Below are 16,354 nucleotides of genomic sequence, written 5' to 3'. Positions count from 1 at the left end.
AAAAAAAAAGCTCTCCAAGGCATCCCCTCTGGACTGAGTCTGGCAGTTGGCCTGCCCTGCGGGTTCTTCCCACTGAGCCCCTCCTCCCACCTACTCTACCTGGATGGTGCATCAAGGCCCGTTTCCGATAAGCTTTCTTGATCTCGTCCTCAGAGGCATTCTTGTCCACTCCCAGAATCTTGTAGTAATCTTTCCTCTTACTCTTCTTCAGTTCCAGCTGTGCATTTTTTAGGAGCTGTTTATGTTCTAGAGGAAGACATCTGGCATCAGTGGACAAATCCGACTCTGGTTTTCTCCTTACCAGGTCTCAGCCCAGCTAGCTGTGAGTTAGAAGCCTTGTTAACCATGCCCGGCCTTTGTTCACGTCTTTCTGGCTGGTGATCAAATACGTTCTAGGTACATCCCTGATCCCTGAATCAAACTACCTTGTGTACAGATTTAGGACTTTCTGTACAAAGAAAGTCCACACCACTCCCTGAAAAGCAAATGCTTTCAAACTTACCTTTTGTTTTCTCCGTCTGATACACTTTTTCATAGTCTCGTACTGCTTCTTCATACTGTTCTGTGTCCATGTAACTGAGAAGGAAATATAAGGCAATACAGCACTCAGACATGAATAGCAATGGTTCTCAGTATCACTCTAGGGCAAGAGGCATGGCTCAAGCAAGAGACACACCCTTTTGGTAAGATGCTTCTGAAACAGGAGCCCTTAATCTAGCAGTGAGAGAAAATTAGCTATCAATTCCTCAATGAAGTAAAAAGAGGCCGCATGGCACTTGCACCCAAACAGTAAAGTGATGTTCAGCTCTGAACGGAAAGTAATCAAGAAAAAAAAAGTTCCTTCTGATACAGAGCCACCTAAGAGGTACTGGACTGCCTTAGAAAAGGCAATGTGGACTGGGCGCAGTGGCTCACCCCTGTAATTCCAGGACTTTGGGAGGCTGAAGTGGATGGATCACCTAGGCTCAGGAGTTTAAGACCAGCCTCACCAACATGGAGAAACCCCATCTCTACTAAAAATACAAAATTAGCCAGGTGTGGCGGCACATGCCTGTAATCCCAGCTACTCAGGAGCCTAAGCCAGGAGAATCGCTTGAACCCAGGAGGTGGAAGTTGTGGTAAGCCAAGATTGTACCACTGCACTCCAGCTGGGGCAACAAGAGCAAAATCTCCGTCTAAAAAAAAAAAAATGGGCAATGTGAAGGGACCTACTTGGTTACTTGGGGGTGAAACACACAAGAGAAAAATTATCAGGTGAATAAATGGATATGAAAGAGCTTTGAAACCTACAGTGCCATAAACATGCAGGGCTAGCTACAATCCAGAGTAGAAGTGGGATTAGTGAGCCACTAAAAGGATCAAGTTCAATGTGGCGGCTGCTGGCAAATCCTGCCACTAAGACCAATCAATGAGAGATGCAGGTAAATGAGACAGAAAAGGAAACTCTAAACACAGGTTTTCTATGTTGGTAGCACAAAGGAAAGGAGGGGCCCCTGGCCCAAGATGGGAGGAATCGAGCTTGACAGGCTGATTGCCAGATCTTTTAAGTGTCTCTTCCACAGAAGCAAGTGGCAGGAAGGCTGGCCTACCAATTAAAGACCGTGATGGGAGTTCCAGAGATAGCCACTGTCAGCTGCGGAATGGGAAGTGCTGCACAACAGAGATTCAGTTTCTCACACTGCTACGCCACAAGCCCATTTTCACAAAATAAGATGAAAACAGAGGCCAGGGCAGGAGAGTGCTGTGGTACCACTCTCCTGCCCTGGCCTCCAAGCTGGTGGGCATCTGTGATGTTTGTGAAATCACAAACATCAAACGCACAAAAAATATGGCTGGCAGAAGAGAAGCCCAACATCTTTGGCATCTGTGATTTTCTGGCAACATGATGATTTACGACTTTAAAAAAAAAAAAAACCAATGCTCTGCGAGCACAGGACATAAAAGTTATAGGAGTTCAGAATCAATCACAGAACAAAATGTAATATAATTTGAGGAGAAAATTGATACTTTCATACTGCACCCTAGCCTGAGTGATAGAGCTGAATCCTGAATTAAAAAAAAGAAAAAAGGAAAATTGATAGCTGATAGCTCTGGGTGTAAAATGATGTGACAAGTGATTAACCCTGATGAACTTTCTTCAGGTCCATATGTAATGTATTAAACAAGCTATACTAATCTGCATTTTTTATAATTCAGGGATATCCTCATATTTTAATTTCATTTTAAAGCTGAAGTAGGAAAGTAAATAAGGCTTTAGGGAGAAAGGGTGAACTCTAGCTCATGATGGCATGTGTAGCAAAGATGCTGGGGGGGAAGTGGCATCTCCCCAACTTTAGGGGTACACTGAGGCAGACTGCAGCAGTGGTCAGGCCTCTGGTAAGGGTTTGGCCTGAGCTAATCTTCAGTACTTCTTGTCAATTCCAGCTGCTTCAGGAGATTGCTGCCAAATACTCAGCCAGCTGAACAAGGCATGCTGTCTCCCCTGTAGTGATCTCAGAGGCAGAGCCACTCCAAGAAGGGCAGTTCTGTTTCTTTCTACCACAAAGATAAGTTGTCTGATCAAAGCAATTCCTTATTTTTGTTTCTTGTACATAAACGAAGAAGAAAATAATCCTCCATCCAATTAGCCTCCGAGCAAATCAAGAATTTTCTATGATGTTAGCTGGAGGTTGCTTTAAANAAAAAAAAAAAAAAAAAAAAAAAAAAAAAAGCCTGGTGTGGTGGCTCATGCCTGCCTGTAATGCCAGCGCTTTGAGAGGCCAAGACAGGCCGAGCACTTGCAGTCAGGAGTTTGAGACCAGCCTGGCCAACAAGATGAAACCCCGTCTCCACTAAAAATACAAAAATTAGTTGGGTGTGGTGGCACGTGCCTGTAATCCCAGCTACTTGGGAAGCTGAAGCAGGAAAATCGCTTGAACCCAAGAGGTGGAGGTTGCAGTCAGCCAAGATGGCACCACTGCACTCCAGCCTGGGCAACATTGCAAGACTCAATCCCAAAAAACAAAACTATTTTTCTGTTCTCTTCCCATCCCCTGGCATTCCATATATAGAGTATTCCATTAAACTGATACAGTATCAAGTGTCTAGCCATTCCCTTCCCACTGGACATGTAGGTGATTCTCCGCCCTCCAGTTTTTTTTTTTTGCTGTTACAGATAAAATTGCAGCAAACATCTTCATGTATATAGCATTTTGCGTCTGTTAAAGTCAGTCTTTGGCTGAGTCACAGGGTGGTCTTTTGTATTCCAAGGCTTCTGCTTCTGTGTGACAGTGGCTTGCAAAGACTGAATGACTGACAGGCTGGGCGTGGACTGACAGTTGGTCTCGCAGAAGCTATAATAAAATTCTATGTATGTTTCTGTTGGACAGACTCAGTCATCAACTTAGAAATTCACTTTTAAAAAAAGCATCACACACAGCAGCAGTTTTCCTGTTTTAAATTAGATAATTTTGAGAAAACTAAGCGGGAGGTAGTCCATGAGATATTCTGTACCACTGATGAGACAAGGAAGCTTAAAATACTGGCTCATCAGGCATCAGCGACAGCACCTGTTCTTTGGATATGACATTTGATAATAAGGAGTGGAGCAGGTACTGGAGGATTCGTATACAACAAATACATCTTCTTTAAGAACTTTAAAGATGGAAAGTTCTTCTCTGCCTACAGAATAATCTGAAATCAGAAGAGATGGATTTCCGAGAGAGGTTTCTCCTAGCTCTGTTCCTTTCTGGAGAAAATCACATGTCGGGTCTAAGAGTAGGAGGAGCAACTATGCCGGGGAACACTCTGACTCTGGGGCAAATCTGAGCATGAGAAGCAGGCACATCCTGGCTCATCTCGTCAGACATAGAGAGTGCCCTCTACTGAAAACACTCAAGCAGACAGTAGTCATCCAGGGTATTTCAAAGGAGGTTCCTTTACCCTGGGAAGCTGAGCCAGATTACATCTCTTCCAACTGTAAGATTGTCTTCCCTCACCCAGAAGAAATAGGATGAAGTACAACTCTCAACCATCTCTAAGAGATATTTTCTCTTCCAAACACCATACATGCAGTCAACAAAACATTTATTCCTTGAGCACCTATGTGTCAAGCACTGTGCCGAGTTAGAGCATAAGTGTACAACACAAAATAAAATCTCCAAAGGAAATGGATTTAAACTTTAACAAAAGGAATTTGGGTCAGGCATCAGAGGAAACTTACTGACCGTGAGGGGCGTTAGACACAGGCATGGGAGACTGAGGGAGCTTGTGCAATCTCCTCCGCTGGAGGTCTATAAAGATAGTCTAGGGCTGGAACAATCCCACCTAGAGGTAGGGGGAAGGACCAAATGACCTCACAACATCTCTGGGTCTGCTTTGTCATCCACAAGGCAATTCCCCTGAGGTCAGCGGCAACTCCCTCTTCCCCCCACCCACCAGAGACACTTACCACTGAGCTCTTCTCAAGTAGGCTTTTATGTAAGTGTCATCAAGCTTCACTGCATTTGTGCAGTCTTCTATTGCATCATCTAGTTTCCTAAGCTTCAGGAGAGAGAGAGCAATCATACTTCACTTCTTGGTGACTGAGGGAGCCCAGAAGCTGTGAGCATGGCTTCAAAACTCTAAGAGGATCAGTCATGCTGGCCCCCAAATGTCATATTAAGTTCTAGTTCTTTGTCACTAGGACTATGGACCCCAACAAAAAGGGGTCCACAAAAGCACTCAGGCCATTGTCAGTCATGCATGATGACCATCAGTTACACTGGAGAAAAACAAGCTTGCCTCTACTCTTCCTCCAAATCACTCCTAAAAAATAAATGATCACTTGCGTAAGGGGGAAAAAAAAAAAAAAAGCAAAAGCAACAGTGGCTGCTTAAAATTATCCTACAGCCCTTAGCCATTCTCTTACTGGAGGAAAGGGACCTTAAAGAACAGGTGAGAATATCCTTGCAAATTGTCCAACTGCCCTCAAATTCCACAGAGATGATAAAAGCTTGCCTCTTGGAAGGGAGTTCCTAACAAGCTATTAACCATAACAACTTATCCTCTTTCATCTTGCTTACCCTCATTGGGCAGATTTCCCAAGACCCTTTGATGTCCCTTAAAAATATCTCTTTATAGGCCCCAAGATCCAGATCAAGTGCTTACCTTGGAATTAACCGTACCCCGATTACAGTAGAGTTTAGCATTTGTTTTTATATTGTTGGGGTCTATCCCCAGGGCTTCTGTGTACAGTTCATATGCTAGTTTGTAATTTCCTTCCTTAAATGCTTTATTTCCATCTTCTTTCTTTGCTTTAAGTGCTTTGGCATTCTACAGAAAAATGCAAGGGGAGGATCAGTGCATATCCACAAAGCCTCAGACCACTGCACAGAGAGGCCAGAGTCTATTTTAAAGTTTGCTGCTTCCAGTAGTTTAGCATCACAGGGCCCGGCCAACCCCCAACCTGGGCTATCTGTTGCTCATTTGTGCTTCCTACAGAGTGGACAGGAGAAACTAAGAGTTACAAAAAATACCAGTGAGACCTATGTTACTGGGTCTGCCTCTACTTCCCAGGGCAAGTATTACTATCTATCTTCACTGATGGGGAAAAAGGGGGAAAACAAAAACAAAAACAAAAACAAACTCAGATATTAAAGACATCCGACCCTATATGATCACATTTACCTTTAGGTAAGTAAAAGCAGTCTGGAAACCATTTCTAATGAAGACCAAGCATTCTTGCAAAGAAGGAGGAAAAGCTATCACATTCCCTATGATTCTAAAACCTTCCACTGTAACCATCTTAAAGGTCTCAAAGGGAAGCTTTCTTTCCCAGTCAGGTCTGGTGACTAGAACTTACTCTGCAGGCAATGCAGGCCTTCTCATGGTCAGGGGCCATCCTGAGAGCCTGTACAAAAAACTGAACTGCCTTCTCAATACAGTCTTCGTAATAAAGGCAAAGACCTCGTACATACAGAGCATCTGCATTGGTGGAATCCATTCGTAGAATGTCACTGCAATAGTGAGAAAAGGGCACAATGAGCTGTGCTTTAGAATGTCTCCACCATTACTATCTACTGTGGCCAGTTTTTTTTTTCCCTTGACCATGTGTCTAGTGTTCAAAGTATCCAAAAGTAGACAGATTCCCAAGAACTGTTCCCAAACCTTCCCCAAATAAAACAAAACAACTATAATTATCTTTAATACACATCTGTGTCTTACAATCCTTCTTAGACTGGACAGGGTTTGGCAAACTATAGCCCACAGGGCCAAACCCTTTCTGCCACTGGTTTTTGTAAATAAAACTCTTTTGAAACAGCCACACTGACTGGTTCATCTATGATCTAGGGCAGGCAGCCTTTGCATGGCCATGGTAGAGCTAAGTTAGTTGCAAAAGGGATCCTGTATCCTGCAAAGGCTAAAATCTGGCCCTTTGCAGAAAGTTTGCCAACCAGTGGCGTAGAAGGAAAAGGACCACCTTAAACAAACAAACAAAACCACAAAAAACTCACATAACACAATCTGTTATGTGAGTTTCGTATATAGCTGTTCTTTCATATATAGCTCAAGTACCTGTTATACTACTATACTCCTGTATATATACTCTGTGGGTTTTCAAAGCTGGCCTAATATTTGACTTTAAGTCCCAAGGCCTGATTAGCCCTAGCTGGCCTACTCTGGGGACCATATCCTATGGTGAAGCTGCCTGACAGCATCAGTTCAAAGGTGTCTGGCATTTTATTTATTTATTTTTCCTGAGACAGCTCTTGTTGCCCAGGCTGGAGTGCAATGGGATGACCTTGGCTCACTGGAACCTCCACCTCCCGGGTTCAAGCAATTCTCCTGCCTCAGCCTCTCAAGTAGACATTTATTTATTTATTTATTTTTGAGACAAAGTTTTGCTCTTGTTGTCCAGGCTGGAGTGCAATGGCGTGATCTCAGTTCATCTCAACTTCTGCCTCTCGCGTTCCAGTGATTCTCCTGCCTCAGCCTCCTGAGTAGCTGGGATTACAGGCCTGCACCACCGTGCCTGGCTAATTTTGTATTTTTAGTAGAGACAGGGTTTCTTCATGTTGGTCAGGCTTGTCTCAAACTCCTGACCTCAGGTGATCCGCCTGCCTCGGCCTCCCAAAGTGCTGGGATTACAGGCGTTAGCCACCACGCCCAGCCGGTGTCTGGCTTTTTAATGCCCAACTGGCCTGACTGCATACCTAGCCACAGACTGTGCTTCTGGATAACGACCCAGCATTGCTAAACATTCTGCCTTGAGGATTTTGAAGCGATGGCAGGCAGGGGCAAATTCTAGGGCACGGTCCATGCAGAAAACAACCTGTGGGGAAGAAGAAAACAATAAAGCTCTTCACCCTGGACTCCAGAAACATATTCACTTTAGTTTAGTCACAGGTAACAGACTCAAAGCTCAAAGAAGTCTCTGGGTCTACTGTTAAGTACTACACATAACCAATTCATGAGATAAAAGCACTGAAATGAGGAGAGCAATGATTCCTGACAATAATGAGGACAGTGAACATTTACTGAATACTTTCATATATGAACCCATTTAATCCTCACAAAAATTTTAAGAAACAGGCAATATTATCACTTTTATTTTACTGATGAGAAAACTAAGGAACTAAGGTTCCACGTTGTTAAAGCTAGTGATAGAAACAGGATATGATCTTAGGCACTAAGATTCCAGAGCCTATAACCTCATGACCATGCTAAACTGCCTCCACAGTGAATCATATCCATAGTGACTGTCATCAAAACTCACATTCTTCTCAGGAACACTTGTTATTTGCTACTTTGCACAATTCGTCACGCTTAGCCTGTTAATAAGCAAGACAAGAAATAGCAAAAATAACCTCGTGCAGATTCATTGCTCACTATGTAAGCCTCACATCACACTGAATACTGTGGTGGCCCCTCTTCCACCTATTGTTTTTAGTAGAGAAATATACCAATAAAAGATTTCATTTTAAATGGCTTTAAATAAGCTACATCAGATTACTATTCCCATCATACCACTATACAAACCATAAGCCAAGGCACTCTCACACACACAACCAGGTGGGGATTAATCTGTTCTTTCAGCCTCATAAAGCATCTCCATATATTCTGTTTTTCTCTTTTTACTAGTTTGTCCTCTGAGCTTTCATTTTTGGTTTAGCTACTGTTTATTCCTGGGAGAGTCTTGCTGAATCACATTCAGTCCAAGAATAAATGAACAAAAGGAGAAATCTGGAGTTACGGGACACCCATTCCCTCTAGGAATCTGGCCATGGGGATCAGGAAGAGATAAAGTCTGAACACTTACAAGTAGAAAAATTCAAATTCCATCAACAGGAGACTGGTTAGATAATGTAGACATCCACATAATGGAATACTATGTAATTCCAAAATAAAATGAAGAAGCTCTTCATGTACTAATATGGAAAGACATCCAAGATCTACTCAGTTATTTTTTTAGGTGGAGTTTCGCTCTGTTGCCAGCCTGGAGTACAGTCGTGCGATCTTGGTTCACTGCAACCTGCACCTCCCAGGTTCGAGCGATTCTCCTGCCTCAGCCTCCTCAGTAGCTGGGACTACAGGTGCACACCACCACACCCAGCTAATTTTTGTATTTTCAGTAGAGACGGGGTTTCACGATGTTGGCCAGGAGGGTCTCAATCTCTTGACCTCGTGATCCGCCTGCCTTGGCCTCCCAAAGTGCTGGGATTACAGGCATAAGCCACTGTGCCTGGCCTATTCAGTTATTTTTTTTAAAAGGTGCAGAACTGCATAAAGCATACTACTTTTCATGGTAAATGAAGAAAATCAAGGATCTTCATTTTATATATGTACAACAAAACTAAAGAAGAAAATATAAGACATAAGAACAGTGGTTAGCTTAGGGGGGTGAGAACTGAGCAGAGAGAGGACAAGTTTGAGGGCATACTCATCACTGAGTATTTTTCATACTTTCTAGCTTTTGCTTGTTTTTGTTTTTGAGATGAGGTCTTGCTCTGCTGCCCAGGCTGGAGTACAGTGGCCCAATCATGGCTCACTGCAGCCTTGACTTCCCAGGCTCCAGTGATTCTCCTGCCTCAGACTCACGGGTAGTTGGGCCTGCAGGCACACGTCACCATACTCAGCTAACTTTTAAAATTATCTGTAGAGACAGGGTCTCGCTATGTTGCCCAGGCTGGTCTTGAACTCCTGGCCTCAAGCAATCCTCCTGCCTTGGTCTCCCAAAGTGCTGGGATTATAAGCATGAGCCACCGAACCTGGCCATACTTTCTAGTTTTTGAACCATGAATAGCACCTAAAGCAATTCACCTGCCTCAGCCTTCCAAGTAGCTGGGATTACAGGCATTCGCCACCACACCCAGCTAACTTTGTATTTCTAGTAGAGACAGGGTTTCTCCATGTTGGTCGGGCTGGTCTTGAAACTCCCAACCTCAGGTGATCTGCCCACCTTGGCTTCATAAAGTGCTAGGATTACAGGCATGAGCCACTGCACCTGGCCTCTTTTGTTTTTCAATGGAGTTTCACTCTTGTTGCCCAGGCTAGAGTGCAATGGTGTGATCTCAGCTCACCAAAACTTCCGCCTCCCGGGTTCAAGCGATTCTCCTGCCTCCACCTCCCGAGTAGCTAGGATTACAGGCACGTGCCACCATGCCCGGCTAATTTTTTGCATTTTTAGTAGAGGCGGGGTTTCTCCATGTTGGTCAGACTGGGCTCAAACTCCTAACCTCAGGTGATCCTCCCACCTTGGCCTCCCAAAGAGTTGGAATCACGGGCCCGCACCCGGCATGTCCTGAAAGTTCTAAGGACAATTTGTAAACTTAAGCATTATGTAGGTATAATTGTGTGCTAACTGTCCTGCCCTCCTCGGATGGAAAAGTAATGAGGGGGGCAGGAAGAAGTCGGTCAAAATGTCAGTAGCCACACCCTGTTGCCTTCACAAGGACCCTGTTTTGTGCAGAGCTGGTTCTGCTAATCGTGGGGATCATCAGCGCTTCACTTCCCACCCCCCACCTCCCCATGACTAGGGACAGCTGCAGGCAAAGAAGATCTTTTGTTTCTTCCAAGTTCATCTGTTTCCCCTGCCAGGATCATAATTCTTCATTTGTGACATCACCATGAGCTACAGTGGGGGGGCTGGGATGTCACAAACAGAGGATTCTGTCACAAACTCAGGATCTGGCTCCAGAGTAGGCAAGAGAGAAAAGAAACCCAAAAGACTGCCTCTCAAGACAAAGCTTTTGCCTATGTAAACCTCAGAAAACGTGACAGTAGGCAGAATTGCTTTCCAAACACACACAGGCCAAACAAAACAAACTTATGAATTGCACTACAAAGACACTGTGGTTATTAAAACCAACGGACAGAATAGGGATGTTAATAAGTTACTGTGGGGACTCTGCATAAGCTGATCAGATATATACATTACCAAATCAAAGACCATCAGTGTGAGAGTTAAGAATGATTCTTAATGTACCCCCTTATCAAATATTCACTGAGCACATGCTACAGGCATTGAGCAAATTGCCACAACTGAAGTGACAACTTTGTTCCTTGGATGGTAGTGATCACAAACTGAAGTGATCCAGAAGATCTCTCCTGATCAGAGGTTTTTAACCTTTTGGGGGTTATCTATCTCCCCTTTTGAAACTTGAGTGGAAAGTATTTCTAAGCGCCATCTAAAGAAGAAACGAGTTATACAGATAAGGCAGAACAACCATGAAGTCTAGAAAGACATCTGGAACTTTTATACCTTTCCCACATATCAGATGTGAACCCCTTTGACATGTAAATTTTCAAGAACTACCACACAGTCTAACATCTTAGAACAGTCTAATGCTGCAAAGGAGGTGATGACAGTTTAAGCGCACTCTTCAAAAATGTAAAAGGAGCCTTTCTCATTTTTGTTTTTTTAAGAGACCGGGATTCATTATGTTTCGCAGGCAGGAATGCAGAGGCTTTTCACAGGTGCAATCCTGCTACTGATCAGTATGGGGGTTCTGACTTGCTTTGCTTCTGATCTGGGGTAGCTTACCCCTCTTTAAGCAATCTGGTGGTTCCCTACTCCCAGTAGGTCACCATATTTATGCCAAACTTAGTGTGGATACCCAATCAGCATAGTGCACTACAGCTCACAACTCCTGGACTCAAGCAATCCTATTGCCTCAGCCTCCCAAGTAGCTGGGCTACAGGCATGGCACTGTCCAGCTCCCATTATTCAAATAAAAATGGATTATTAAGGGCCAGGCACAGTGGCTCACACCTGTAATCCCAGCACTTTGGGAGGCCGAGGCCAGCAGATCACTTGAGGTCAGGAGTTTGAGACCAACCTGGCCAACACAGTAAAACCCCATCTCCACTAAAAAACAAACAAAAAAACAAAATCACAAAAATTAGCTGGGCGTCATGGCATGCATCCGTAATCCCAGGGTGGCTGAGGTAGGAGAAATCGCTTGAACCTGGGAGGTGGAAATTGCAGTTAGGCACCGTGCTCCAGCCTGGGCCACAGAGCAAGACTAGGCCTCAAAAAAAAAAGATTATCTACACCTAATATTTAATTCCAGGTGGCTTTTCCTTTATTAAGCAGTACACTATTAGGCCATTGCTTTACTTCAACAACAGAAACAAACTCAAGTGACACACTCATTTGACTTTTTATCTTAGGGCCAAACATAAGAAAGTATTTTAGCAAAAAAAAAAATAATATTATATATATATACATATATATATACATATATATATATATATTATTATTTTTTTTTTTTAAATGGGGTTTCACCATGTTGGCCAGGATGGTCTCGATATTCTGACCTCGTGATCTGCCTGCCTCGGCCTCCCAAAGTGCTGGGATTACAGGCGTGAGGGCAAAAAACTTTTTAAAACTTTTCTTTATTTATTTTTTGAGACGGAGTCTCGCTCTGTCGCCAGGCTGAAGTGCAGTGGTGCAATCTCAGCTCACTGTAACCTCTGCCTCCTGGGTTCAAGCAATTCTCCTGCCTTAGCCTCCCAAGTAGCTGGGATTACAGGCATGTGCCACCACGTCCAGATAATTTTTGTATTTTTAGTAGAGATGAGGTTTCACCACGTTGGCCAGGATGGTCTCGATTTCCTGACCTCATGATCCATCTGCCTTGGCCTCCCAAAATGCTGGGATTACAGACATGAGCCACTGTGCCTGGCCAGCAAAATACATTTTAAAGAGGAAAAGTCAGAAGCCTAAGTGATAATTTACTATTCTAGATCTTTTGTGCCATACTACTCCTCTTAATTATCACACAAACACACAAATGGGAATTTTGTGACAAAGGGCAGATGAGATTATCTCATGGTTGTACTGTACCTTCCGAAAATCTCGCTTCTCAAAATCTGTTTCTGCTATTTTCTCATATTCCATGACTGCATTAGCATTCTTGAACTACACCAGAAAAATCAGACATAGGAAAGTTTTAATGAAGCTGCAGATTAAACAACCACAAAAAATTAACAAGGCCTTGATGAATTTGAACTGAGTGAATATACCATACTGACTCTTTTGATAGAGACAGGGTCGGACTTGTACCTTCTGTTGTGACTGGGCATTTTTATGATCCAGTTCTAGAGACCTCTGGCAACTGTGACAGGCTACCATGACATTCCCTAGAGAGAAGTAGCACTTGCCCTCTCACAGATGTCCCTAGAAGATTTTCTTTCAAGAAAATCAGAACCACAGACATTTCACAAATCAAGTTAATGAAGATACAGGCAAGACTCCTTAACAGAAAGGCTAGACCCAAACTTCACCCTCAGTTTGAATTTCAAGCAGGAACACAAGTATCATGATTGATATACATAAAATAAAGGCAATGCATTGCCAGGGATTGAGCATACGTTTTGAGATTCTCACTGAAATGCATCTAGGGTAAACTGTATATACAGTCATATACTCTGATCAACAATGAACTGTATATATATGGCAGTACTCCTGTAAGATTATAATACCTTATTTTTACTGTACCTTTTCTGTTTAGATACACAAACACCAATGTTACCGTTGCCTACAATATTCAGGACAGTATACACAGGTGTGTAGTCCAGTAGCTACTGCAATATAGCCTAGGTGTCCAACAGGCTATGCCACCTAGGTTTGTTTAAGTATACTTTATGATGACTGTACAATGACGAAATCATCTAACAAAATGTATGCTGTCATTAAACGACACATACTACATACAGAGATGGAACTAAAACATGTTTTAGCTGCTGCCAATTTAATCAGGGCATGAATTTACTCAGATTCCTTTTTTCTTTGAGACAGGTTCTTGCTCTGTTGCCCAGGTTACAGTGCAGTGGTGCAATCATGGCTCACTGCAGCCTCGACCCCGAGCACAAGCAATCCTCCCACCTGAGCCTCCTGAGTAGCTGGGATTACAGGTGCACGGCAACAGGTTTGGCTAATTAAAAAATTTTTTTTTGTGGTGACAGGGTCTCACTATGTTTCCCAGACTCAAAAATTCTTTAACCTCATTCAAATCGGTCCCTGGAAGCATTTACTTATTCCTCAGTCATCAGAAATGCTTCCATTTTCACAGATTTTTAAAAGCTGTCTTTAAGCAGTAAACTTAAATGAAAAAGAAAAAAAAAGCTGTCAATCCTATTCAAAACTATTTTACAGATTAGGAAGCTGATGCTTAAAGAGACTGTGAAATTCGCCTAAAGTCACCCAGGTGTGCTGATGGCAGAAGTGAGACTAGACCTCAGTACTGACTTTCAAGTAGCCACTCCTCCCACATATACCACACTGCTTCTTTTGATAGAAACAGGATCAGACCCGTACCTCTTGCTGGGCCTGAGCATTTTTATGATCCAGTTCTAGGGCTCTCTGGAAACTGCGACATGCTGCCATGGCATTCCCTAGAGAGAGGTGGCACTTGCCTTCTCGTAGATGTCCCTAGAACACAAAGAGGGAAGAAAAGGAGCATGACTGGCCAAGCGGAAAGAAACCAAGAGCAGCAACAAACACCCACAGAAAACCAACACAGAGGCTGCGTGCAGTGGCTCAACGCCTATAATCCTAGCACTTTGGGAGGCTGAGGCGGGTGAATCATTTGAAGTCAGGAGTTCAAGGCTAGCCTGGCCAACATGGTGAACCTCCATCTCTACTAAAAATACAAAAATTAGCCAGGCGTGGTGACATATGCCTGTAGTCCCAGCTACTAAGGAGGCTGAGGCAGGAGAATTGCTTGTACCTGGGAGGCAGAGGTTACAGTGAGCTGAGATCACGCCACTGCACTCCAACCTGGGCGACAGAGCAAGACACCGTCACAAACAAACAAACAAACACAGAATGCAAATGACTAGAGCAGTAGTTCTCAACCTGGGCAATTTGCCCTCCAGGGGACATTTAGCAATGTTAGGAGACATTTTTGGTTGTTACAATTGGGCAGAGAGGGTGCTACTCATACTTAGTGATTAAAAGCCAGAGATGCCGCTCAACAATCTGTAATGCACAGCAAAGTCCCCCACAACAAAGAATAATCTGGTCCCAAATGTCAGTATTGTCAGGTCTGAGAAACACTGGGCTAGAGAAACTCAACTGCAGCAACCCAGCCTTCCCCAAACAGTCCCATTACATACATACCCGGACAAAACTGTCATCCAACCTCACTGACTGTTGTGCATCTCCAAGGGCTTCCCGGAACCTTCCAAGCATCATCAAGGTGGCTGCTCGATTACCATAATAGCTAGCATTTTTAGGACACATATCTAGAGGAAAGGCAGCAGAATATAAAACAAAGTTTAGAACAGGTCCCTGGCTTTGAAAACTTAGAGGGGGCCGGGCACAGTGGCTCATGCCTATAATCACAGCACTTTGGAAGGCTGAGATGGGAGGATCACTTGAGGTCGGGAGTTTGAGACCAGCCTGGCCAACATGGTGAAACCCCGTCTCTACTAAAATAAATTAAAAAATTAGCTGGGCATGCTGGTGGGCACCTGTAATTCCAGCTACTCGGGAGGCTGAAGCATGAGAATTGCTTGAATCTGGGAGGTGTAGGTTGCAGTGACCCAAGAGCGTTATCATTGCACTCCAGCCTGAGTGACACAGGAAGACTCTGTTTCAAAAGAAAAAAAAAAGTAGAGGGCATCTCCCTCCAAACAACGTTAAGGGAGTCAATCTGTAATGCTGACAAACTATTTTTTCTCGTGGAGATGGTTTTTTTTGTGTGTGTGACAGGGTCTCACTCTGCCGCACAGGCTAGAGTGCAGTGAGGTTACAGTGGTGCAGTCTTGGCTCACTGTAATCTCTGCCTCCCAGGTTCAAGTGATTCTCCTGCTTTAGCCTCCCAAGTAGCCAAGTAGCTGGGATTACAGGCATGCGCCACCACACCTGGGTAATCTTTCTATTTTTATTTATTTATTTTTGAGGCAGAGTCTGGCTCTGTTGCCCAGGCTGGAGTGCAGTGGCATGATCTCTGCTCACTGTATCTTCCGCCTCCTGGGCTCAAGCCATCTTCCTACCTCAGCTTCCCAAGTAGCTGGGACCACAGGCACATGCCGCCATGACCAGGTAATTTTTGTACTTTTTGTTGAGGTGAAGTTTTGCCATGTTGGCCAGGCTGATCTTGAACTCCTGGCCTCAAGTGATCTATCTGCCTTAGCCTCCCAAAGTGTTGGGATTACAGGCATGAGCCACTGCACTCAACCCTGACATGCTCCCTTTGGAAGGCTACAGCTAGCCGGGTGCAGCAGCTCACTCCTGTAATCCCACTACTTTGGAAGGCTGAGGTGAGCAGATCACGAGGTCAGAAGATTGAGACTATCCTGGCTAACACAGTGAAACCCTGTCTCTACTAAAAACACAAAAAATTAGCCGAGAGTGGTGGCACACAACTGTAGTGCCAGCTACTCAGGCAGGAAAATCGCTTGAACGTGGGAGGCGGAGGTTGCAGTGAGCTGAGATCTCCAGCCTGGGAGACAGAGCAAGACTCCATCTCAAAAAAAAAAAAAAAAAAAAAAAAAAAAAAGGGACCATAGCCAGCACGGTGGCTCACACCTGCAATCTTAAGACTTTGGGAGACCAAGGCTGAGATGGGCAGATCACTTGAGGCCAGGAGTTCGAGACCAGCCTGGCCAACATGGCAAAACTCTCCACCAAAATACAAAACAATTAGCCAGGCATGGTGGCACACACCTGTAATCCCAGCTACTCAGGTGGCTAAGGCATGAGAATCACTTGAAACTGGGCCAAGATTGTGCCACTACACTCCAGTCTTGGTGACAACGACACTGTCTCAAAAATAAATAAATAAAAGGCTACAGCCAAATTTCTGACTGCCTGTGCAAATGGACAGAAGCAATGATATAATCAGGTTTCTTTCCTAGGCATGCTCAAACACCTGATATCTGTTTA

General features: G+C 44.0%; 1 protein-coding gene and 1 long non-coding RNA gene across 2 annotated transcripts in view; both read right to left on the bottom strand.

The window, feature by feature from the left end:
* Positions 1–16,354, bottom strand: part of DNAJC7 (DnaJ heat shock protein family (Hsp40) member C7) — a 38,369-nt gene that overhangs the window by 3,878 nt on the left and 18,137 nt on the right. Inside the window, exons 3-11 of the mRNA XM_037731680.1 lie at positions 14,585–14,709; positions 13,781–13,894; positions 12,308–12,382; positions 7,173–7,291; positions 5,822–5,975; positions 5,128–5,292; positions 4,430–4,521; positions 503–576; positions 12–246 (exon numbers count right to left, since the gene is read on the bottom strand). Coding sequence (XP_037587608.1) covers positions 12–246; positions 503–576; positions 4,430–4,521; positions 5,128–5,292; positions 5,822–5,975; positions 7,173–7,291; positions 12,308–12,382; positions 13,781–13,894; positions 14,585–14,709 — 1,153 coding nt within the window. The remainder of the gene's footprint in view (positions 1–11; positions 247–502; positions 577–4,429; positions 4,522–5,127; positions 5,293–5,821; positions 5,976–7,172; positions 7,292–12,307; positions 12,383–13,780; positions 13,895–14,584; positions 14,710–16,354) is intronic.
* LOC108289844 lies at positions 3,133–4,423 on the bottom strand. Its single transcript, XR_001819331.1, has 2 exons — positions 4,206–4,423; positions 3,133–3,357 (listed from the first exon to the last, which is right to left on the bottom strand). It is a non-coding gene; the product is annotated as an uncharacterized LOC108289844 (long non-coding RNA).

Source organism: Cebus imitator, unplaced genomic scaffold (genome assembly GCF_001604975.1).
Source record: "Cebus imitator isolate Cc_AM_T3 unplaced genomic scaffold, Cebus_imitator-1.0 Scaffold415, whole genome shotgun sequence".
Taxonomy (NCBI): Eukaryota; Metazoa; Chordata; class Mammalia; order Primates; family Cebidae; genus Cebus; species Cebus imitator.
Note: the sequence above shows the minus strand (reverse complement) of the source record. Positions and strands in the feature narration are given on the sequence as shown.